Here is a 24,380-nt window from a genome sequence, read left to right on the forward strand (position 1 = left end):
AATATTAATGTTCCTTGGTTTGTTAGGCACTTCTACACCTTTTCCAAAGTGATCATTCTTTGTGGTCTCTGCACGTATTGGGGGATATAATCAAATGTATGGTTAAAAGGAAGATTTTAATATTGGATGGGAGTTCCAGAGTTTTGCAACAAAAGCATGACTTGTAATTATCGAGTAGTTAGAATTGGCTTGGCCACAATTGTGGATCTCGTGCCTTGAATGTTGTGAGACTGAAGGAGTTAAAGCGATCAATGGAATACAGATAAGTTTATCACTGTTGTTCAGAGTTGACATGCAGATACAACAAGCATGTAAAAAGGTCAATGGTACTTTACACCCTCTTGCAATAAATAGAGGGCAATGTAAGTTGAGAGGTTTCCATACCCAAGGATGGATATGCTTACAATAGAGGGAATGCAGTGATTTGCTAGATTTGTCCTGAGAGGATAAACCATGTGGACTAGACCTTTACTGTAGGAATTAAACAAGTGAGAATTGGTCTTGCTAAAATGGAAAATTGATGGCTTTGATGTTACCTCTGGCTGGAGGTTTAGAACTGGGGTCACTCAGTCTCAATGTTCTGCCCATGAGGGATGTGGAAGCTCATTTGCTATATTCGATACCTCTTAGATATTGTGTGAATTGAGATTCATGAAGAAAGCATAGTACCATGGCATTGAGATAGAAGATTAGGCCCTCTTAAAAGCAGAAAAACCACAAGGGGTTGTATGTTCAACTTTTGTTCATGTGTTCTGTTACAAAGATCCTGAGATTTGGAATTCCCTTTGTAAATCTGTCCTACGTTCAGTGTATTGCCCCCTGCCTCGAGAACCTTATTGATCTTCATATTAACAGCTTTTTAAAATCATCTCTTTTGTTCATATGTTTATTAGCTAACATCAATAAAATATATTGAACTTCTTTACTGAATCAAGATACTATGTAATGCCATGTTCAATATGATATACAATCTCAACGCATGCTGCTGATTTTTGGCTCGTATAATTTCAATAATGTGGGGAAGTGCAGCTATTTGGGACTTTGGCATCCTTTAATGCAAGAGGAATGTGCAACTTGGTGTCAGTGAATTTCCCCCATCACTGATTTACAATTGTGCAAGTAGTCAAGGGGATTATATGCATCTGAGTATGGGTTCAGGCCCAGCAGACTTTTACTCCATGCATAGTTGCATAAGCGGCTCAGCACTGGAAAATGCCATTGACAGATTAATAGCCAACTTCATTGTGACACCTCTTGTTACTGATAGATAGGATTCTTGGAACTTCAAGGGGAAAAAATACTCCTAGTATTTTACTAGTAAAGCTGGGGAGCTGTTGGACATATGAGAAAAGATGGGTTACATGGAAATGTGTGAGGCAATAGGATTGTTAGAGTTGCAGTGAGAGCTAATATAATTTGTGGGCCTCCTATGTTATAAGGAGATGTATGATGAGAGATATGCTGTGAATTATGTGCTGGCACTCCTGTTGCATTCTTTTGATATTTTGCCCTGTTTAAAGCTTTTGAATGTTAATTTTAATTTGTATTGTAACTGACATTGTTTCTTTTTGTAGGTTGGAGACCTAGTGAAGGTAACCAAGATCAATGTGAGTGGCCAGTGGGAAGGAGAGTGTAATGGTAAACATGGCCACTTCCCTTTCACTCATGTCCGGCTACTGGATCAACAGAACCCTGAGGAGGACCTAAGCTGAGTGGATTTGTTTCGGAGAAAACAATGATATGAATTACAGATGAGAACAGACTTTATGGTTCCATTTCCTGACAAACCCCTCCCCAACCAACCTCGTACCAAGACTTTGGCCCTCTAATGTTTACACTAGCCCAGTAAGATTGCAGTTAACTTGACTATGGAATGCCCTGTCTTTGAAACTGTTTGCAGTGACAGCGCTGATGTATGCTTTTGACACTGCTCTCCTTTTTGATTTAACGGTTTTAATGTTCGTTGGTGTGTAAGATTCACATGGTGGGCGCCTTTGGAGTTGAGAGCTTCTTCCCTAACTAATGTTCCTGCAAATATTGTGGCTGTTAATCTGGATGTATGTGTGAGATGTTTTTTACAAAACGCAAATGAAACTTCCCTTCAGGTCAAGTGAGCAATGATGGCTCCAGTTCAACACTAAACCATGCCGAGCGTCTGCTCTCAGTCCTGTGTGCTGAGTTAGCTGGGGAACTACAATTGCCTTTGGTGTCCCTGAATTGGGTAACGGAGTAAAAAAAATAGAATCGTTCCAAGTTTCTGTTTGTCATCCGGCATCCTTGTCAGAATGCCGGAATTGTGGACTTTGCCTGAAGGTGGGATCAAGGTCTTCAATTGTGGTTGAGCAGCCAGCTGCCTATTGGATACAAGAGAACTTGTTTGCATGAAGAATTGGTGTAGTGGCGCAGATGTCACAGCATAACCATTTCCCAGCAATTGGAAAGGACCGCAGTCTCTCTTGCATGATCTCGCACAACTTCACAGTTCATAGGGACAAATACTAAACACTACTGGATAGGGATGTACCATGATATGTTTAGCTGCGTAATAAGCAAATCATTTAAAATCATTTGTCTGATCATTTTAACAATCACGGGAAATTATTTTATTTTGCAGTATCCATTAAAGGGACTACTTTTATTCAGAAAACTAATGTCAACCAGGTTAGGAATAGCTTTTAGGACATGGAAACATCTCATTGTCAGCTACTTTTTATTAGCGAACTCTTAATAACTGTTTTACAGTTTGATCATTTGTCAATCAAAGAACATCAAATATGGCTTAATCTTATTGAACCCCTTTTCCAAGATATCTAATTTGCCAATGAACACCATAACTAATGCAAGGATCATGCAAGAACTAATGCAAAGAAATGCAAGTATAGTTTGTCTTGTAACTTGTTGCCACATAAAATAGGAAACACTACAAAAATTAATGTTAAAGGATAGGAGGGTAAAGGGTTTAAGTTAATTATGATCTTGTTTTGCTAATCGTGCAGCTGGTTTGTGGTGATGGACAAAGGCAATGAATTAATCAAGTTTATTTTTCTTCTGATGAACACGTGCCTAATGTTTATCTACACTTTGCCATTCCAAACAAAGATTCACGTTTCTCTAGTGTCAATGAAAATGCTCTCTTGATTATCATGCACGACCTAAATCCTGGCACATTCCTTGGACTATTTTTTCCTGGAAACTGCTTAATTGATCCCAGGATACCTAGTCTTCCAGTTGTTACTTTGTCTGAAGCCCCATTGCTCTTGAGCAAATGCAAATCACACGGCACAAAAAATTAAGAATTGTACAGGAAGATGTAAGGAAAGAACAAGTTCTTGTTCATCTCCTGAACTGACCCGAGTGTCTTAATCTTTTATGTTATTTTTGACATATAGCACAGTTAAACATAGCAGTTATACTAACATTTTACAAATGGTTTCTCTGAAATTATTTTTCTTTTAAACCTTATTTCTGCTCTGAGATTGTATTGAAATTCTGTAAAAAGATGCTGTTTAAAAATTGTAACAAAATACAGACATGTATTTATTGTTTTAAGATTGCTGTGACCACTTTTCCTTTGAGCCGATGGCTATGAGTGTTTAAACGGGCTGTGGTATAGAGCGTGGAAAATGTGTGCAGAGCAGGTGGCTGATTGCACCAGAAGCTGCTCCTGAAGAGCTTGAAGTACTGATTCTTGGCAAAGGCTGAAAATGACCAGTGAGAGGGGTAGGAAAGAGAATTTTGTTCAATATTTAACTAGCATCAAATGTAAACGTTTAGTGGCCAAACTACTATGCAATTTAATGTAATTTGAGGCCTGTAACTTATGGTAGCGTGGCAGACAGTAGATATCATCTCTGCTTCTCAAACATTGATGTCCATTAGAATGAGGTTTTATTCCATGTTGGAATTTGTGACATTTTGCTTTTCTCACTGGTCATTAATGCTCTGAGGTTAAATTTAGACTTGGATCATTTGCTTATATGTTGCTTATCATGAGAGAAATTGGTAAATGGAAATTGAACATAGATCTATGCCTGTATCTCACATCTGCCATTAGTAATCAGATACCACATTAGGACACAACTTTTCTTTTCAAACACGATGCATGATGTGAGTTTTTAAATATTTCCCCACCAAAATTAAGGAAGTATAAGGATAGCTCAGGTTTTACTCTGGAGAACAGTTATAATCATGATATGACAAGTGTTTGAAGATTTTTTAATTTGTGTACAAACACAATGTGCCTTGACACAAACATTATGTTTGGTGGGGTTGTATGAATAGGTGAGATTTGTTTATCTTCAGATATTGTTTCTTTATCCTTGGTAGAAAGGGGATCAGAATGAGAACGTGGATGCCATTGACTGACTTGTTGGTCTCAGTGTATGCATTGATTTCCAGTGTTTAAATTAAGTTCATTTACAATACAAAGATCAGCAAAAGCAGAATACACATCATGTTCAAAAGAATTGGGATATAAATGATGTAATTGATGCAACCGGAGAGCGGGGTGTGAGGAGCGGCAATGGGAGAAATGGGAATAGTCAATACAAGTTCTATATTATATTGACATATTGTCAAGGTGCTTATTGGTTTGTTGTCCCTATTTTTCTCAACAGTACCTTGTAAAAGACTGAAAGAGATAAGCCTAAGCTGGAAAAGGTCAAATGGAAGTATTGATGGTGTGGGCTTTGTTTTCTGTTGGTTACTCTGCTCTTAATTGTAACAATGCACACCATGGGGTTCGTTATGCATCTGTGCTTCTATCAGTATTTTAACCTTAATCATCATTGGCTTCAGTGATAGTCTATCAATCTTGGTTGAGTGTATACATTTTCACCCAAAATGGAAAATAAAACTGTGGACATGCTATGAAAAGTATGAAGTTTGGCAATTAAAAAAAACATTCTCCATATTGAAGTTTTTTAATAATTATGGGGACTTAATGTTTGAACCAAGCCTCTGAGTTTGGCCTCTTTTTATACATGGCTCCTTTGCACCTTGCAATGATGGTTCACTGCTACTTGTGATTGACAAATTCTTTCAGCTTTTGAAAGCTTTCTTTAGATCAGGAACGTGGAATGGAACAAGTTCTCTATAGCTAAACCTGCTGAATGATGTTATTGTGCCTTTGGAAGATCTGTAATAATCCATTCTTAAAAGAATAGTAACCTTCCCCTTTCTGGGTTTCCCTGCCGATCTATGGGCAAAACTATTTTCAGGTGTGGCTGGGTTTTTTTTGTCCTTATTGAAGCCTCCAGGGTGATGCTCGTCTTTCCATTTACCATCCAGTCAAATAGGAAAGAAACGTGTTTTCTTGTGCAACAAGTGGGTGCTGTTGGAGGTCAGGAAAAGGCACAGCTATGATTTTGTAGATTATGCAAGTCTGTGGATGGACTATTTAATTCTTTCACTCACAGGTATGTCAGCACATTAGTAGAACTTTCCCAATACCTGAGTAGTAACCCCTTGTAAAATGTATTTGGCACTTAAGAGAAATAGGTGTGTTCTTGCTCACATTCTGGAATTACCTGTGCAGTGCAGTGATTCATCGATTAAGTGTTTTAAATGTGATTTATTTCACACCCGGCTCATACTAAGTCCTTTTTATAATTATTTTGTAACTGTGGATTTTCCCCATGGACTGTCTGCAGTTGCAATACAGTAGCTCAGTCAAAATGTAAATTCCACCCATGATCTCTTTGGTAGGTCACTCTAATTGTTAGCCACTGGAATGTACCTAGCATATCTACAGGTGACTAAACTGCCAATGCTCACGCAAATAGTCTGTGGAATTGATTCTCCAACAATGCTTTCACAGGCATGCTAGGTGAACAATGATTGAGGCAATAGTGACCTTGAATGATGAAGGGAGAAGGAAACCTGGGCACAATTCCATATTGCAAGTCACAACAGTCAGTCGATCAGTGCTGATGTGCAACCTGTGGAGCCAATACTGTACTACTTGAATCTCTCTGCCGGCATCTCCAATCTGCAGATTGAATTTATTATTTCTTAGCAGACAAAAGTAGGAGAGCCAAAGAACAAATCCGCTATGAGTTGCCTGGGTTAGAGAATGGTGGAAATTTGCACAGTGAGTTTTAATCTTGTGATTGAATTTTTAGTGTTAATGGTATTCTGGTGTTACTGAAACCCATGACTGAAATATATTGGTATTACATTGCTTTTTAATTTTACTTTTTCCGCTCACTGAAGATTTGGGGTGCATATACTCCTAGTCTTGTGACCAGTAGCTTCACATCTTAACTCCCTTTTACAGTTCCTGTCGTCAAAGATGATCAAACTGATTTAAACATAGAAGTGAACTGATTAAGTGGAATGTCTATGCTCACATATTTTGTTGTATTTATCGTTAAATTGGCTGCATCTCGAGCAAATTTATTTGAGTGCTACAGACCTTTTTACCTACAGTATTTCATGTATCACAAAAGTTTTATGTTAACCTGTTTTGGGCTGAGGGGGAGGGAGGACATGATTTCCTTTCCCAGCCTGCCCTTGTATATTTGATGATTGAAAGTTAGTGGACTTGATTTTTAAGCCTGTCATTTGTGTAAGATAATATCCCCCCCAAAATTACATGCAGTTTGTGCAGAGTTGGATGTTATCAAAGCATTCTGAATCTCAAACATTACAAGATTGCAGATAAAGCAATTTGGTCCAAATGGCATGTATCTAGGATGTACTATCCATATGAATATGTTTCTTCCTTAATCTCTCCTTTTTAAATTCACAAATATTTTCATTATAAGTTCTGCAGTTGCTGTCCAAGTAGTGTTTCTTTGCACTTCCTACACCTAATGCATTACTTCACACTGTTCTACACTAAACTGACTTCCATTAATAAATCTATAAATTATTGGTTAATTCTGGTTTTGATTTTTTTGTGTGATAATGAAATAATCATAAATTACAAATTGTGCGTCAGGAGCATGTGATTATTGCGCCTACAGCGCCCATCACAGCAAATGGTGAAGATAGTGAGCTTGCAACCACATGCACAGATGAATCTTTTTGGTAACTTCCTTTCGGCCACTGTGATTTACTCTGCTAAGAAAAAGTAAATGCTGTTTATTTTGAGACACTTTAAAAATATATATTTTCTGATGCACGGTAGCGCAGCGGTAGAGTTGCTGCTTTACAGCGAATGCAGCGCCGGAGACTCGGGTTCGATCCTGACTGCGGGTGCTGTACTGTAAGGAGTTTGTACGTTCTCCCCGTGACCTGCGTGGGTTTTCTCCGAGATCTTCGGTTTCCTCCCACACTCCAAAGACGTACAGGTATGTAGGTTAATTGGCTGGGTAAATGTAATAAATTGTCCCTAGTGGGTGTAGGATAGTGTTAATATACGGGGATCGCTGGGCGGCATGGACTTGGAGGGCCGAAAAGGCCTGTTTCCGGCTGTATATATATGATATGATGATATGATATGATATGATGGTTTAATAGAATTGAAATCAAATGTTCAGTGTTATTAATTGTTGAGGGCGGTTTGGAATGAGAGCATTCCAACTGATTGAGAGAATGGACAGATGCAAAAATCTTGCTATTGCCTTTGGGTCGTCATGACATCATGTGCTGTCTTGGTCTATTGTGTTTCCAGTATATTAATGTATTTCCCACTGGTATCTATGGAAGTGGCTATTCTCCAGAGAGCGTGTAGGGGAGTGTGATTCGTCAATCTTTTGATACCTGACACTTCCTTGTGATGATCGGTGACAGTGACTTGCACCACAAAATACATTGGCCCTCCAATAGTTACTTGAAAGTACTTGACACATTCTGTGGAGAAGTAGCAGCATTGGCATTGACCCAGCTAACACAAGCATTCTTTCTCTGATCTGTTGGATTAATGTTCCCTTTGGGGACTATTTCCTTTACTGGGAGACGGGTGAGTCGGCCTGTCCCCACTCCGCCCATCCTGCCAACTAAGATGCAAATTCTGCATTTCCCTGGAGCTCAGTGGGTGAGAGCATTTCCTGTTAAGGGATTGAGCAACATATCGTGCAAAGCATGCAATTTGCAGTTTAATTAACCTTGAGATGCAGAAACAAAAAGACTGAAATCAGGTGCATTTTCCAACTGCTACACATCGGGGACCACTGAAGAAGCATGTTAAATGAGTGCAAAATTCATTCCATCCCTTTTCCACCAGACTCTTGTCAGGCACCCAGCAGCAGTGACTTTTGCCAGTTTTTAATGATATATAAATGCAGCAATTCAGTTTGATACCTTGACTATGCCATAAGGCAGGTGGTTCAGTTTGAAACCTGTCTCCCAGCCCAAGAGTGTAAAAGGTTAACAATTGCTTTGTATATTACTTGGGCATTTGAACTAGGGTTCCTATCTCCTTCCCAATCCCTGCATTAACTAATATCAGCACATCTTAGTGAGGCGGGGATAGTGCCACATTCATGTTTAGCATCACCGGTTTGGGTTTGGGCAAATGAACAGGAAGTTGACCTTGACATTAGCCGCAGTTGGAATTTGGGTTTAAATGTAAATCTATGTTGCCCTGCCCAGGAACCTGTGTTGTAACAACAGGCTGGCATTTTGGGTAAAGTGCAGAAAGCTGCTGGTGGAAGTGCAATTGAACAGCCGGAGCTATTATGGGAAGAAACTCAGGGTGGCTCAGACAGTGTAATTTGTTTACAGACTTCTCTGGTGGGTAAGACTAACTAACTTAATGCAGCCAGTGAATTAGAATGGGTTGGGCGTCATTGTAACCACACTGCTGCTAATTGATCATTTTTTATGGGATTAATTTGAGAGAACAGTCCAAGCATTAAATGTTAATGTTTCTTTTCCATGCAGTCCCCATATTGGGGGTACTGTGAGGACCAAGCCTACATCATTCCAAACATGACCTGCAGTGATTATGGGACATATAAACACTTCTTTATTTCAAATATCACATTTCCATCTTTGAATTAATGTTTCTTTCCACTGGAAGAGATCAAAATCGAGGGATCGTGATTATTTGCTACTGGGAGAGAGTTTGAGTTATGGTTGCTTTACTTTGTTTTCATACAAAAGCTATACATACTGACTTTAACACTGTTTTCCCTCAGTAAATGTCAATCAATGTTTTAAGATGCTCTTATTTTTGTAATTGTACCATACCTTGTCGAGCTGTTGGGAGGGGGACTTATGGGTTAATACTGTGGAAATCCTGTTGTATTGTTAATATGAAGAGATGTACCATCTACAACACTATATTCTCCATGACAATTAAAATATGCCTTTATTTTCTGTAGCATGTACTGTAATGTATGTTTATTATACCTAGCAAATAAATCACTTTGGAAATGACTGTGATGTCTCTGTCTATCCGGGTCAAAACTTTTTTTTATAAAACTGCATTAGATACTTCTGGATATCTAAATTGAGTCCATCCATCTCGGGTCACTTTTCATTATGTGAAATCGATGCTGGGGTTGCAACTCTTCACGTTGTATATCAATGATTTGGATGAGGGGATTGAAGGCTTTGTGGCCAAGTTTGCAGATGATACGAAAATAGGGGGAAGGGCAGGTAGTGCAGAGAAAGCAGGAACTCTGCAGAAGGACTTGGACAAGCTGGGAGAGTGGACAGAGAAGAGGCAGATGGAACACAGCATAGCAAAGTGTGGAGTCATGCAGTTTGGTAGTAGGAATAAAGGGGTAGACTATTTTCTAAATGATGGGATAATCTAGAAATTGGAGGTACAAAGGGACTTGGGAGCCCTGGTGCAGGATTAACTTATGATGAATGTTTGTCGGCACTGGACCTGCACTCACTGGAGTATAGAAGAATGAGGGGGGCCTCATTGAAACATACCGAATGGTGAAAGGCTTGGATAGAGTGGATGTGGAGAGGATGTTTCTACTTGTGGGAGAGTCTAAGACTAGAGTCCCAGCTACACTAGTCCCACATGCCCGCCTTTGGTCCGTATCCCACCAAACCTGTCCTATTTATGTACCTGTCTAACTGTTCCTTAAACATTGGGATAGTACCTGAGAGGGTAATCCCAGAGGGTGGTGAATCTGTGTAATTCTTTGCCACTATAGGCTGTGGAGGCCATGTCAATGGATATTTTTAAGGCAGAGATAGATGGATTCTTGATTAGTATGGATGTCGGGTTATGGGGAGAAGGCAGGAGAATGGGGTTAGGAGGGAGATAGATCAGCCATGATTGGCCTAATTCTGCTATTATGACTATTCTGCTATTATAAAAATCTTGTATCACCAATCCAAGTTTGGGTCCTCTGTGCCCTAACCTCGGCCTACCCTACCAGCCATTGGCAAATGTCATGCTAGAGTCTATGTAAACAATTTGCCGGGCTTCTTTCAGCAATTTTCTTTACCTCCTCAAAATCACGTTGACTCCCCTTTTCCCTGCTTTTCCACGTGAAATTAAATGTCCATTAAATTATTTTCCAATAATTTCCCTGTAAGGCTCAGCAGCCTGTAGTTTCATGGCTTATTCCTACTGCCCTTTGAATAAATGTTTTCAAGAGTTGTTGCTGATCACTCATCTTATACCCTGTTCTTTCAATTACCTTGTGGGATACAAAATGGGTGAAACTGCAATTACATACATCTCTTTAGCTGGAAAGCATTTTTGGTTTGCTTCCAAGTGTGAAAGAGGCCATTTAAATGGAAACTTGTTTTAACAATTATCCAGAACATAATACCACAAGTCTGGAAAAGTGCAGTGCAGCAAAACAATGCATGATACAAACTGACCTGTTTGCTGATGCACCATTCACCATGCTAACCATTCACTCATCAATGCTCCGTCAACAACACTTTCCCACAACAGTGACTTCTACAACCTAAGGATGGGCTGCAGAGCTATTTGTTGAGGCACCATAACCTTCAAATTCCTCTCCAGGCAAGGAAATTATGTATCGTTCATCCTCCTCTGCTGGTTTAAAATCCCAGCACTCGCTTCCCAATAACTGCCTGCACCTTCACACAGATTACAGTTTACCACTACCACCTTGAGGCCATTTAGGGATGGGCTGCAACACTCGAGCTGCAAATGAAATTAAAAGCTCTACCCCTTAAGCCTCTTCTGCCAACTTGAGACAGAATATTTACATAGAAACAGAAAATAGGTGCAGGAGTAGGCCATTCGGCCCTTCAAGCCAGCACCACCATTCAGTATGATCATCCAAAATCAGTGCCCTCTTCCTGCTTTCTCCCCATATCCCTTGATTCCATTAGCCCTAAGAGCTATATCCAACTCTCTTGAATACATTTAACCCCCATCCTTACATTGCCATTTTTGAATTGTGTCCGTGATAAATCTATTGACAGGTATCCCAACCAGTCCTCGGTATGTATTGTCTTGGCAAAGGTGCACAGAATTGCTTCACGATTTGACTCTAAAAATGTCATAGCCTTAATGTTAAAGTTTTTCTCAGATTCTTCTTCCAGAGGAAATGGTTTCTATCCATTAGATTGCAACTTAATCTTCATATTCAAGAGAATAATCACAAGTGATGTTTTTGAAATCTGAACTCACAATTTACACCACCTCATCTATATTGGTATGAGTTTAGAGCATAGCGACATAGTGAAAATCTACTTGGTGTGTTATCCAGGTAAAACATTCATATGTGAATTCAATCAAACCTTGCAGAATATAGTGTTTCAGAGAAAGTGAAGTGAAAAGAAAGTGCAAGGGCTGTAATAAAGCAGTTTGAAAGATTGGGAATACATCACGGCCTACACAAATGTGGGGGGCATTCAAGAGTCTGATAACAGTGGAAAAGAAGCTATTCTTGAATCTGGTGGTGTGTGTTTTCAAACCTTGGTATTTTCTGCCTGATAGAGAGCGAAGTAGGAATGACCGGGTTGTGAGCGGACTTTGATTATGTTGGTTGTTCTCCCGAGTGAAGGGGAGGCAGGTTTGTGAGATGGACTAAGGTGCAATGACAAGTCTGGAATTTCTTGTGGTCTTGGGCGGGCTGTAGCTAAACCAAGCTGTGGTGCATCCCAACTGGTTGTTTTCTACGGTGCTTTTTAATTTGCCGTTTGTGGGATATTGGCAGAGTTTTCTACACTGACATGGTTAAATCGTGCAATGTGACTTAATTGCAATTTCCCCATGAGATACGGGGTAGACTGGATATTGAATGCATGTTCTTTTCCCAGACATTGGGAGATTTGAAATGTAGACATGAAATGTGGATGCTGGAATCTGGAGCAAAACAAAATAAACTGCTGGGGCAACTCAAGAGGCCAAGTAACATTTGTGGAGGTAAAAGGATGTTTGATGATGCAGGTGAAGACCCTGCATCCGGACTGAATGTGTGGAGGGAAATAGGCATGATAATGAAATGAGAGGGAGGGTGATAGGCTGGTATGGGATAGGACAAATCAGATGAGGTGGGGACTGATGGGAAGGTGGAGAAGGAAGCAATTTAAAGGCAGTGTGGTGGGTGATGGCTGACAACAGATTTGGGGAAAAAGGAAAATAGAACCAAGGTGGACTGGTGGAAGTGGGGGGAAAACACAAATGAAATTTACTTGAAGCGGGAAAATTCAATGTTCATACAGGACTGTTTTGGTCCCTGGATGACAGTGAGGGAGAAAATGGAGGGACAAATGTTTCACCATCTATGGCTGTAGGGGACTGCGAGAGATGAGTGGGCCAGGGAGTCACGGAAAGAGTAGTCCCTGAGGAAAGCAGAAAGGGGTGAGCGGGGAAAATGTGGTTGGTAGTAGGATCCTGTTACAGCTGGTGGAAATGGTGATAGATGACGTGCTGGATGCAGAGGCTGCTGGAGTGAAAGGTGAAAATGCAGGGAACTTTCTCTATTGTTGTTGGGGGGGGGGGGGGAGATAGGCGAGAGCAGACGTCTTGAGAAATGGAGAAAATGCAAACAAGGGCTCCAACTATGGCAGAGGGGAAGGCTTTTCAAAAAGATCCTGGTTGGAAACCATAACTTTGTGAACAGATGTGGCAAAAATGGAGAAACTGAAGCAAAGGGTTGGCACCCTTCCAGGAGACAAGGTGGGAGTCGAGATTCGAGAGTGTTCAGTTGTCATTGTTACCGACAACAGAACAATGACAATTTTACTTGCAGCAGCTTAACAGGCCTGTAAGCACAGTACACATTGAGAATACATAATAAACAAAAAATCAATAAAGAGGAGGTGTAATCAAGGTAGCTGTGGGAGTAAGTGGATTTGTAGCAGACATGCACCAAGAATTTCAGTGTTCCATTCCCGCTGCAGTTCCTAGTGTCAACACTTGACTGTCGATGGTTAATTTGTTTCCTGAGGTGGAGACAGATCCATAATAGGGAGAGAAGTGGTCAGAAATGGTCCAAGTGAATCTGAGGACAGGATGGAAGTTCGCAGCAAATATGATAAAATTGACAAGTTCTTTGTGGGTGCAGGAAGCAGCACCAATGCAGTCCTCAATGTGGCAGCAAAATAGGTGGGAGGGGATGCCAGAGGAGGTCTGGGACACGAATTGTGCCTCGTAGGCAGTGAAAAGACAGGCAAGCTGGGGCCGACGCAAGTGCTTGTGGCTACACTTTTGATTTGTAGAAAGTTGGAGAAATCAAACGAGAGAAGTTTGTTGAGAGTAACAAAGGCTCTGCCAGGTGGTGAGAGTGTTACGGGTTATCTGGCTAGATCTTTGTGTGTGGTGTGGAATGTGATCAATGTTGACATTCCAGCTTAAGGAATGAGTTCAAGAGCCAAGAGTGTTTTATTGTCTTATGTCCCCAAACAAAAAAATTGAATCCTTGCAGCAGCACAACAGATATGTAAACCTAATACGCAGAACTAATTCGAGGAATTGGTCCAGCTCGTATCAACATTAAAGAGAAGGTAAAGTGTGAAATCAAATCGGTTCATAAATTAATCCCGTGGTGAAGGCAAATCTCTGCCCCAGAAATTGTAATATGGTTCAATTTTATCTTCAGTTTGAGAAGAAAATGGGTCCAAGATTAATATTTTAGACTTAAATACAGGCAGTTAAAGGGATGACAGTTGTGAGCTAGCTGGGTTGAGATTGGTCAATCAAGACATAGTGGCAGACATTTAAGGAGATCTTCAGAATGCACTAATCAGATTCGAAAGAGAAAAATATATAAACAACATATCCACCATCTGTGGTCTGTTAAGATATTATCAATGTAAAGATAGGTAAGAAGATTGGACAGAATATAAAAATCAAAAGAGTGACAAAAATATTAAGTGTGGAATAAAGAGAGACGCAAGAAACTGCAGATCCTGGAGTCTTGAGCAAAACGTAAAGTGCTGGAGGAAACACAACGGGTCAGGCAGCATCTGTGGAGGGAATGGACAGGCAATGTTTTGGACCGGGACCCTTCTTCAGGCTGGGTCCGTCTGAAGAAGTTTCTCATTCTGAAAGGTCGAGTCGATACCCTTCACAGATGTGGCCTGACCCGTCCTGTACCTCCAGCACTTTGTGCTCAAATGTGGAATGAAGCGACCCAGTAAAAGAGAGTAGTAATATATTTTATTTTAAGAAAATAATAATGAGCAAAGGTCCCCTGAAGTATACGCCTGTGGAATTAATAACTGAAAATATTGACATGTCTGATGAATTAAACAGGTATTTTATGTCACTCTTCACTGTAGAGGATCCAAATAATATCCTAGAAAAATCTAAGTTAGAAATTGGAAGGAAAGGCGAGAGGAAGGTGGGAAATCAGTGAGAAGCTGCACTGAGCAGATTGTTGAGGCTGAGGGCTAATACATCCTTGCATCCCTCATAGATTTCATCTGGAGATCTTAAATAAAATGGCCAGTGCAAAGGTTGATGGTTTGATGTTTTAATTTTCAAAGGTTGGTTTTAATTTTCCAGAATGCCTCAGATTTGGGAAAGGTTCAATTTAATAGGAACGTAGCAAATGTAGTTCCTGAATTCAAAAAGGGAGCAAGTCAGCAGAAAATCTGGTGGTGTGACACATAGAGATCATTGCTGTTTATAAAAACAGAAACATCAAAAATAGGTGCATGAGTAGGCCATTTGGCCCTTCGAGCGAGCACCGCCATTCAATATGAACATGGCTGATCATATTGATCATGGTTTATAAATGACTTGAATGAAGCACTGAAGGTATGGTTGCTAAATTTGCTGATGACATCAGTTTTTTAAAAAGAGATCATATCATATCATATATATACAGCGCGGAAACAGGCCTTTTCGGCCCACCAAGTCCGCGCCGCCCAGCGATCCCCGCACACTAACACTATTAACACTATCCTACACACACTAGGGACAATTTTTACATTTACCCAGCCAATTAACCTACATACCTGTACGTCTTTGGAGTGTGGGAGGAAACCGAAGATCTCGGAGAAAACCCACGCAGGTCACGGGGAGAACGTACAAACTCCTTACAGTACAGCACCCGTAGTCAGCATCGAACCTGAGTCTCCGGCGCTGCATTCGCTGTAAAGCAGCAACTCTACCGCTGCGCTACCGTGCATGGAAACTAGCCCTTCAGCCCACCAAGTCACATTGATCACCCTTTCATACTAGTTCTATGTTATCCCACTTTCTACATAATAGAGGCAATTTACAGAGGTCAATTAACCCACAAACTTGCATGTTTTTAGGATGTGAGAAGAAACCAGAACACACGAGGGAAACCCACACGGTCACAGGGAGAACGTGCCAACTCCATGCAGACAGCACCCGAGGACAGAATCAAACCCAGGTCTTTGGCGCTGTGAGGCAGCGTCTCTACCAGCTGTACCACTGGGCCGCTCTCATCAGGAGAGAGGAGTTGTGAAGAGGTCAATAGGTAATGGGTAGTATAAGAAAATAACTGCAGATGCTGGTACAAATCGAAGGTATTTATTCACAAAATGCTGGAGTAACGCAGCAGGTCAGGCAGCAAACTGGTCTCCCGGTGGCTGAGCACTTCAACTCCCCCTCCCATTCCCAGTCTGACCTTTCTGTCATGGGCCTCCTCCTGTGCCATAGTGAGGCCCACCCGAAATTGGAGGAACAGCACCTCATATTTCGCCTGGGCAGCTTGCAGCCCAGTGGTATGAACATCGACTTCTCCAACTTTAGATAGTTCTTCTGTTCCTCTCTTCCCCTCCTCCTTCCCAGATCTCCCTCTATCTTCCTGTCTCCACCTATATCCTTCCTTTGTCCTGCCCCCCTGACATCAGTCTGAAGAAGGGTCTCGACCTGAAACGTCACCCATTCCTTCTCTCCTGAGATGCTGCCTGACCTACTGAGTTACTCCAGCATTTTGTGAATCAATAGGTAATAGGATTACTTGCCCACCAGGGGACAGTGTCAACAAGACCGAAGTGGTGCACGTGGATCTCAGTAGGTTCTGGATTTGGGGTGTTGGTTATGGAAGGACAGGAGCAAAGTTAAGGCTGTTTTCTTCATGCCTCCACGAAGCAGATCTACCGCTGACTTGTCTTTGTTCAGTTCCGAATCTGATTCTAAGTACGTGGATGCGGCTGGCATTTATGGCCATTCACCGGCTGCCTTGTGAAGGTATCGGTGAGTTTGCTGCGGTCAGTTGTGACTCCCGAATAATTGCTAAATTCAACCGCAGTGGTGTGGACTGGAGACATGTCTCAGCCCAGGTGGGCCGAGCAGGCCAGGAATCCTTCTCCAAAAGGATTCATGAAACAATTTCCATTTAAAAAAAACTGCGTTTATAAGGAAAATGTTCTGGGAGCCAATAGCATTATCCAACAAAAATTGTCAAGTGAACAGTTAAACAACAGTGACACACATTTGGAGAATTGTGGGCAGTTCTGGTTGCCTCATTATAGGAAGAATACAGAGGCTTTGGAGAGGGTGCAGAAGAGGTTTACCAGATGCTTCTGGGAGGGTAATGGCAATAAAGAGAGGTTAGACAAACTTGGATTTTTTTCTCTGGAGCATTGGAGGTCGAGACTGACCTGATAGATGTTTGTAACATTATGATATGGCAGACAATCAGAATCTCTCTCCCAGGATTGAAATGACAAAAACCAGCGGGCATAGTTTTAGGATCAAATGGGGAAAGTTTAAGGAGATGTGCTGGCAAGTTTTTTTAAACGCAGAGAATGGTGAGTGGCTGGAATGCACTGCCAAGGGCAGTGGGTGAAGCAGATATGATAGCGGTGTTTAAGAATGTTTTAGATAGGCATAATGGATAAGGAGGGATATGGATCATGTGTGGAAAGCATGTTCGATGCAGACATTGTGGGCAGAAGGGTCTTTTGTGCTGCTATGTTCCATGTCCCATGTCAGCAGCCATTTTCCTGATGTGCTCAATAATCCTCACCTAAACACTGCCTGCTGGTCATTACACAGCTGCTTGTGGGAGCTTGCCTCCTCTTCCCTCCACAATAGTGACCACACTGCAGAGGTGCTTCTCTAGCTGTGGAATACTCTGGAAAGTCCTGCAGTGGTGAACGGTGCCGCAGAAATGCAAACCTTTCCGTTGGCGAGATGCTAGCTTGTGGTGGTTGTCCATGTCTGTCCACAGATTTGACCACTTTCCACAGTGGCGCAGCGGTAGAGTTGCTGTCTTGCAGTGAATGCAGCGTCGGAGACTCAGGTTCGATCCTGACTACGGGTGTTGTACGGAGTTTGTACGTTCTCCCCGTGACCTGCGTGGGTTTTCTCCGAGATCTTCGGTTTCCTCCCACACTCCAAAGACGTACAGGTATGTAGGTTAATTGGCTGGGCAAATGTAAAAATTGTCCCTAGTGTGTGTAGGATAGTGTTAGTGTGATAGCGGGGATCGCTGGGCAGCGCAAACCCGGTGGGCCGAAGGGCCTGTTTCTGCGCTGTATCTCTAAATCTAAATCTCCCCTGCACAGCCTAGATGACTACACTGATAGGACAGGTCATGTTACCCTACACTGGATTAGAAAGATCACCACATTTAATGTTTAACACGGCAAGCATAACGGTGCATTATCAATTGAGGCACAGACAATTTAAATTTTTTTATTTGTTTTTATATATTTAAAAAAAACTTTATTCAAGTAATAAATATTTACAAAACATCTTCTTTTCAAAAGCCCCATCCGACAATCCCGGAGGTTACACATTCAATGCAGATATTCATTTCCAAATTTACACAGAAATTTACACAGAGAATGTAAAACGGGATATTATGCTGCACTTTCACTCGGCACTGTTCCAGCCTCAGCAGGAGTTCTGCGCTAAATTCTGGCCACCTCATTACAGGAAGGATGTGGGAACATTGGAGAGGGTCCAGAGGAGATTCCTGGTTCGACGGGCCAATGTTACAAGGATAGATCAGAGAGGCCGAGGCTGTTTTCTTTTACAGAAGGCTGAAGGGAGATTTGGAAGAAAAAAAATTTAAACTGTGGCGGAAAGCTATTCTCACTGGTTGACGATTAGAGATCACGTGCACGCAATAAAGTGGAAGGAGAGTTAAGAGTGACATCAGGGAAAGTCTTCACACAGCGTGTGGTTGGAATCTGGAACGCCTTGCCTGCAGATGTGCCGGAAGCAGGTTCTATTGTGGCCTTCAAGGGGAAGCTGTATGAATATATGGTGGGGAATAATTTGCAATGCCATGGGATGTGGGAGGAAACCCACACGGGCACAGGCAGAACATGCAAACTCCACACACACAGCAGCCATGGTCAGGATTGAGCCGGGGTCTGTGGCGCTGTGAGGCAGCGGCTCTACCCGCTGCGCCACTGTGTGCTCCACTTTCTTCTTTATGCTCCCGTTCATTTAATAGCCTTCCTCGCCCACCTCCAACACCCACTGCAGCCCCGTTTCTACCCAACCCAACCTGAACTGTGCCCTAGCAGGAGTCCGATCCCAGCACCAACTGCTATTCTAAATTGTTTCTTTAAAGAACAGTCACACTCCTCCCCCAGTCTTCCCCTCTCCCTCCCATCCCTAGATTTCACCCTTGCCGGAGGCACGTACGTGCTGGTGAATCTGCAGGAGACTTCGAAGCTCAGTGCTTTCTCAGTGTGGGCCTGGAGCAGATGTGACCAGCGTCCGATTGAGGGCACCGGCAACTGTTGGCTCACTGAGATCTGCACGTGAACAGCCAGATCTTGGAAGAAATCTCGCGTTACTTTCATGTCTTCAGCTGAATGGCCTGAAGTAGTGTCTCTGCAGTTTCATGGCCAGATTTCATTATTTGTTGACTGACTTTACCCCCCTCACACTTATTTAACATCACTTCACAGCACACCCATGGTCGGAGGTGACTGTTCGGTCCATTGAGCCTGTGCTGATCTCCAGAAACTGTTGGGAGCTCCACAACCACGAGTTCCACAATCCACCTGCCCTGCTCATTGTTGGAATCCAATATCGGTAGCCCTAAGGGTGACCCCCTTCTCCCACCTCCTGCCCCAGCCCTTGACGGCCACACTGACAGCAGGTATGGACTGCAGTGTGAGTAATTGCCAAGTTCACTGAAGGTGCCCGTTAATGCTTTATACACTGGCCTTGCCTCCTCTTTTTTTCTCCCACCCCCCCTGTTTTGACTTGGACGATTTTAACCAAAGCATCCAGGGCTTCATTCAGGGCTTCATTCAGGGCTTCATTCAGGGCTCCATTCAGGGCTCCATCCAGGGCTCCATTCAGGGCTCCATTCAGGGCTCCATTCAGGGCTCCATCCAGGGCTCCATCCAGGGCTCCATCCAGGGCTCCATCCAGGGCTCCATCCAGGGCTCCATCCTCCTGATCATCAAACACTTCTGGTTCTGCAGATAAAGGCTTCAGTTCCCCAATTTGATCCATTGCAGCGGTGGCCATTGTGATAACGTCTGTCAGTTCCTTCCCCTAACCCCTGTCGTGTTTGTTTCCTGTAAAGACTAAAATAAAATTCATTTGTCATTTGCTTTAACACCAGTTTAGAAATGATGAGTGGCCACTAGTTGCGAGACCAATCGTCAGCGTGGAGTGAGGTGGAACCGTGGAGATTGTGGCGAATGGGTTGGGAGGCAAGGATCAGAGCAATAGGGCAAAAGGGAAGGGTGGAGGGGGTTATTACAGCAGGAGGAGGGCTCATGGTGCAGTCCTTTCTTTGATTCCATTATTCAGTGACCATCCCATGTTCAGCTCCCTTTTGCTTCCAATGGGCATGGAATAAATTGCTGTCTCCCAGAGCTATGTACATTTGCTTAATTTAGTTTTAGAGATGCAGCATGTAAACAAGTCCTTCGGCCCACTGATCATCCACTCCCTCGCATCAGGGACATTTTTACAGAGGTCAATTAACCTACAAACCCGCACGTATGTGGGAGGAAACCAGAGCACTGGGAGGAAACCCACATGACAATAGACAATAGACAATAGACAATAGACGCAGGAGTAGGCCATTCAGCCCTTCGAGCCAGCACCGCCATTCAATGCGATCATGGCTGATCACTCTCAATCAGTACCCCGTTCCTGCCTTCTCCCCATACCCCCTCACTCCGCTATCTTTAAGAGCTCTATCCAGCTCTCTCTTGAAAGCATCCAACGAACTGGCCTCCACTGCCTTCTGAGGCAGAGAATTCCACACCTTCACCACTCTCTGACTGAAAAAGTTCTTCCTCATCTCCGTTCTAAATGGCCTACCCCTTATTCTTAAACTGTGGCCCCTTGTTCTGGACTCCCCCAACATTGGGAACATGTTTCCTGCCTCTAATGTGTCCAATCCTCTAATTATCTTATATGTTTCAATAAGATCCCCCCTCATCCTTCTATATTCCAGTGTATACAAGCCTAATTGCTCCAGCCTTTCAACATACGACAGTCCCGCCATTCCGGGAATTAACCTAGTGAACCTACGCTGCACGCCCTCAATAGCAAGAATATCCTTCCTCAAATTTGGAGACCAAAACTGCACACAGTACTCCAGGTGCGGTCTCACCAGGGCCCGGTCACAGGGAGAACGTGCAAACTGCACACGGGCGGCATCCGAGGTCATGATCAAACCCGAGTCTCTGGCACAGTGAGGCAGCAGCTCTACCAGCTGCACCACTGTTCTCTCCTACATCTCTCTGCTTCAATGTATCTCACTTGGTTTACACTCAATCTTCCTCCATGATTCAGCTCAATGGGGCTTGTGTTGTCTGGCACCATTAAGCAATATCAAATCTTCTCCAATGACCGCATCCCACCCATCTCCTTATTCGGCCAAGGGGCAATGTTTGGTGGAGTGGACTCAATTTCCACGGAGTTGCTGAGAATGCCATGTCCTTCCACTGAACCCCTTGATTCCCAGCTGCATGTGAGCTCTTGCACTGCTTGATGGATGTAAAATTAACCTTAATGTACAGAGGGATCTTGGGGTGCAATCCATTGCTTCCTGAAAGTGGTAACACAAGTAGATATGGTAGTAAAGGAGGTGTATGGCATGCTTGCTTTCCTCTGTCATGGCAACATCCTGGTGAATCTCCTCTGCACTCACTCCACTAACCATCTGGAGGGAAGGGTTCTTCCACAGATCCCTTCTCAACCTTTAACTCCCCACAGCTCTGTCATTGGGAATGGTTTCCGACTGTCGTGGTTTTGTACACTTCTACCACATCCTCCCTCAGCCTCCTCTGTTCCTCGGAAAACAAATCCAACCATTGCAGGAAAGAACTGCAGATGCTGGTTTAAATCGAAGGTAGACACTTTGATATAAAACCTGGCAGCATCTCTGGAGAGAAGGAATGGGTGACTTTTTGGCTCGAGACCCTTCTTCAGACTGATCCAACCATTGCAGTCTCCCCTCATAACTGAATTGCTTCAACCCAAATTGTTGATCCTGTTGAATTTCCTCTGTACTCACTCCAGTGTAATCACATCCCGCTGCAGTGTGGCAACCAGGCTACAGACAGTACTCCTGACACCACCGAATCAACGTGTTATATTCTACCATAGTCACTCTACCCTGACACTCCATTCCCTGCATAACACCAGCAAGCATCACATAATGCTTCTTCACCACCTTACCTACTTGTGTTGCCACATTTAGTGGCCTATAGACTTTTACATGAAGATCCCTCTATCCATTCTGTCCATTCAACACTCCCCAAGGCCCGAACATTACCGTGCATTTCCTACCCTTATTTTACCTCCCAGTGTATCATCTCACACTCATCACGATTAGGTACCATCAGCCACTGCACTGTCCAACTTGTCAAATGATCAACATCGTCCATGTGGCTCGACGACCATCCCCACTATCACAACGCCACCAATTTTTGTATCGATTGCAAAGTTGTTAATCACACCACCCATGTGAACATCCAAGTCGCCAATGGATATTACAAACTGCAAGGGTCCCAGCATCAATCCCTGTGGTTATACCACTGGTGACATGCACTAACTCTCAATCATCACCCTCTGTCTCTATTACCAAGCCTGTTACAGATCCAATTTGCTACTTTGTCCTGGATCCCGTGGATTCCAACCTTTTGGACCAGTGTCCCATGTAGGAGCTTGACAAGGGCTGTATAAATGACATCAACCACCTGCCCTCATCAATACATTGTTGCCTCTTCAAAATGTCAATTCATCAGACGGGATCTCCCACCAACAAATCCTAACTAACTATCCCTCTTTTCCAAGTAATCCCGTCCTTCAGAATTTTTCTCAATAATTTCCTTGTTACTGAGGTTTGACTGACTGGTCTGATTGGTACCCCTGTACACTTCTCAAATAAAGGCATCACATCTTGTCTCTTCCAGTCATTGGCACCTCACCTGCAGCCAAACATCAGTCTGAGAAAGGGTCCCAGCCTGAAATGTCATCTGTCCATTTCCCCTCCACAGATGCTGCCTGACCCACTGAGTTCCTCCAGCATTTTATGTTTTGCACAAGTTTCCAGCATCTGCAGTTTCTTGCGTCTCCATTTAAACATGTCTATCAGAGCCCCAGTATTCTCCTCACTGCCTCCCAGCCTGGGAACCCACTTCAGGCTCCGGGGATTTATCCACCTTTGTGCCCATGAAGATATCCAATATCTCCTCGTTTTTTAATCTTAACACGTTCTGAAATTTCAATGTTCCAACTGAAAAGTCCGATTATAATGTCTTTCGCCTGAGTGAATACAGATGAAAGCTATTCCTTTCCTGGGATTAAACCAAAGGTATTCTTTTAATCCCTGGCTCTATCTACAGTTTGCCCCTTTATGTTTTTTAATGAGTCCCACTCTTTCCCTGGTTCCCGCTCACTCGTAATATGCTTGGGATTTTAAATATTTTTATCTGCCGCTGATACTTCTTGGCCTCTCCATGCCATATTTTTTTAAGAACCCTCCCTCCCCTGCCCACACTTTCTCTGCTGACGAAAGGTTGTCCGTCTTTCAATGCTCTGTACCTACCAAAAATCAAGAGCAGCTGGAGGAACTCAGTGGGTCAGGCAGCATCTGTGGAGGGAAATGAACAGTTAACCTTTCAGGATGAGCCCTTCATTGAGCTGAAGGATCTCGACTGAAAACTTTGGCCCAGTGGTATGAATATTGATTTCTCTCACTTCAGGTAGCCCCGGCATTCCCCTCTCCATCTCTTCCCCCACCCAAGTCGCACTAACTTCTCATTTTCACCCTACAAACAGCTAACAATGACCTGTTTGCTTTATCATAATTTACTTTTTTCCCATATCTTTCATTCACTGTCCTTTATCTCTCCACATCACTGTCTATATCTCTCATTTCCCTTATCCCTAACCAGTCTGAAGAAGGGTCTCGACCCGAAACGTCACCCTTTCCTTCGCTCCAGAGATGCTGCCTGTCCCGCTGAGTTACGCCAGCTTTTTGGGTCTATCTTTGGTTTAAACCTGCATCAGCAGTTCCTTCCAACTAAAACTTTGACTGTCCATTTCACTTTCCAGATGCTGCCTGAGCCGCTGAGTTCCTCTAGCTGCTCTTCTTTTATTTGTAATAGATTCCAGCATCTGCAGTCTCTTGTGTTTCTACACTAACTGTATGCTTTTGTTTTCCTCTTTATCCAGGCCTCTGCATGCAGGGTTCCTTCCACTTGCCATCTGTGGCCTTCACCTTCGGACACTCCAAGAACTTTCCACCATTGAAGAGCCGGGAGTGGGGAATGTGATGGACCACTCTCCACTTGCCTGGAAGAGTGTAGGTGAAGAAGTTGGACACCATCCAGGACAACAGAGCCCTGTTGACTGGCATTCATCCACCCCCCTGAACTCTCGCTCCCTCCAGCACCGGGGCGGAGTGGGCGCTGTTGACAGCCAGCCAGGCTGCTCCGACTGCATCTCCCAAGCCCACCATCCAGAACGACAGGGGTGCAAGGTTGGCACCACCACGTGGATTGTCCATGCTCAGATTGCACAGGAAGATGTGATCTCCCTTGACAGGTACGACTTGAGTTTACTCAACAGTCACGGCCACTTGGAAAAGATGTGCAGTTGGAACCCGTTTTCC

At 43.1% G+C, this 24,380-nt stretch overlaps 1 protein-coding gene across 1 annotated transcript in view; it reads left to right on the top strand.

Moving 5' to 3' along the window:
• Positions 1 to 9,328, top strand: part of crk (v-crk avian sarcoma virus CT10 oncogene homolog) — a 31,761-nt gene extending 22,433 nt beyond the window's left edge. Inside the window, exon 2 of the mRNA XM_078422609.1 lies at positions 1,575 to 9,328. Coding sequence (XP_078278735.1) covers positions 1,575 to 1,712 — 138 coding nt within the window. The 3' untranslated portion in view covers positions 1,713 to 9,328. The remainder of the gene's footprint in view (positions 1 to 1,574) is intronic.
• The last annotated feature ends 15,052 nt before the right edge of the window (positions 9,329 to 24,380 follow it).

The sequence above is a fragment of the Rhinoraja longicauda genome, chromosome 26 (genome assembly GCF_053455715.1).
Source record: "Rhinoraja longicauda isolate Sanriku21f chromosome 26, sRhiLon1.1, whole genome shotgun sequence".
NCBI lineage: Eukaryota > Metazoa > Chordata > Chondrichthyes > Rajiformes > Arhynchobatidae > Rhinoraja > Rhinoraja longicauda.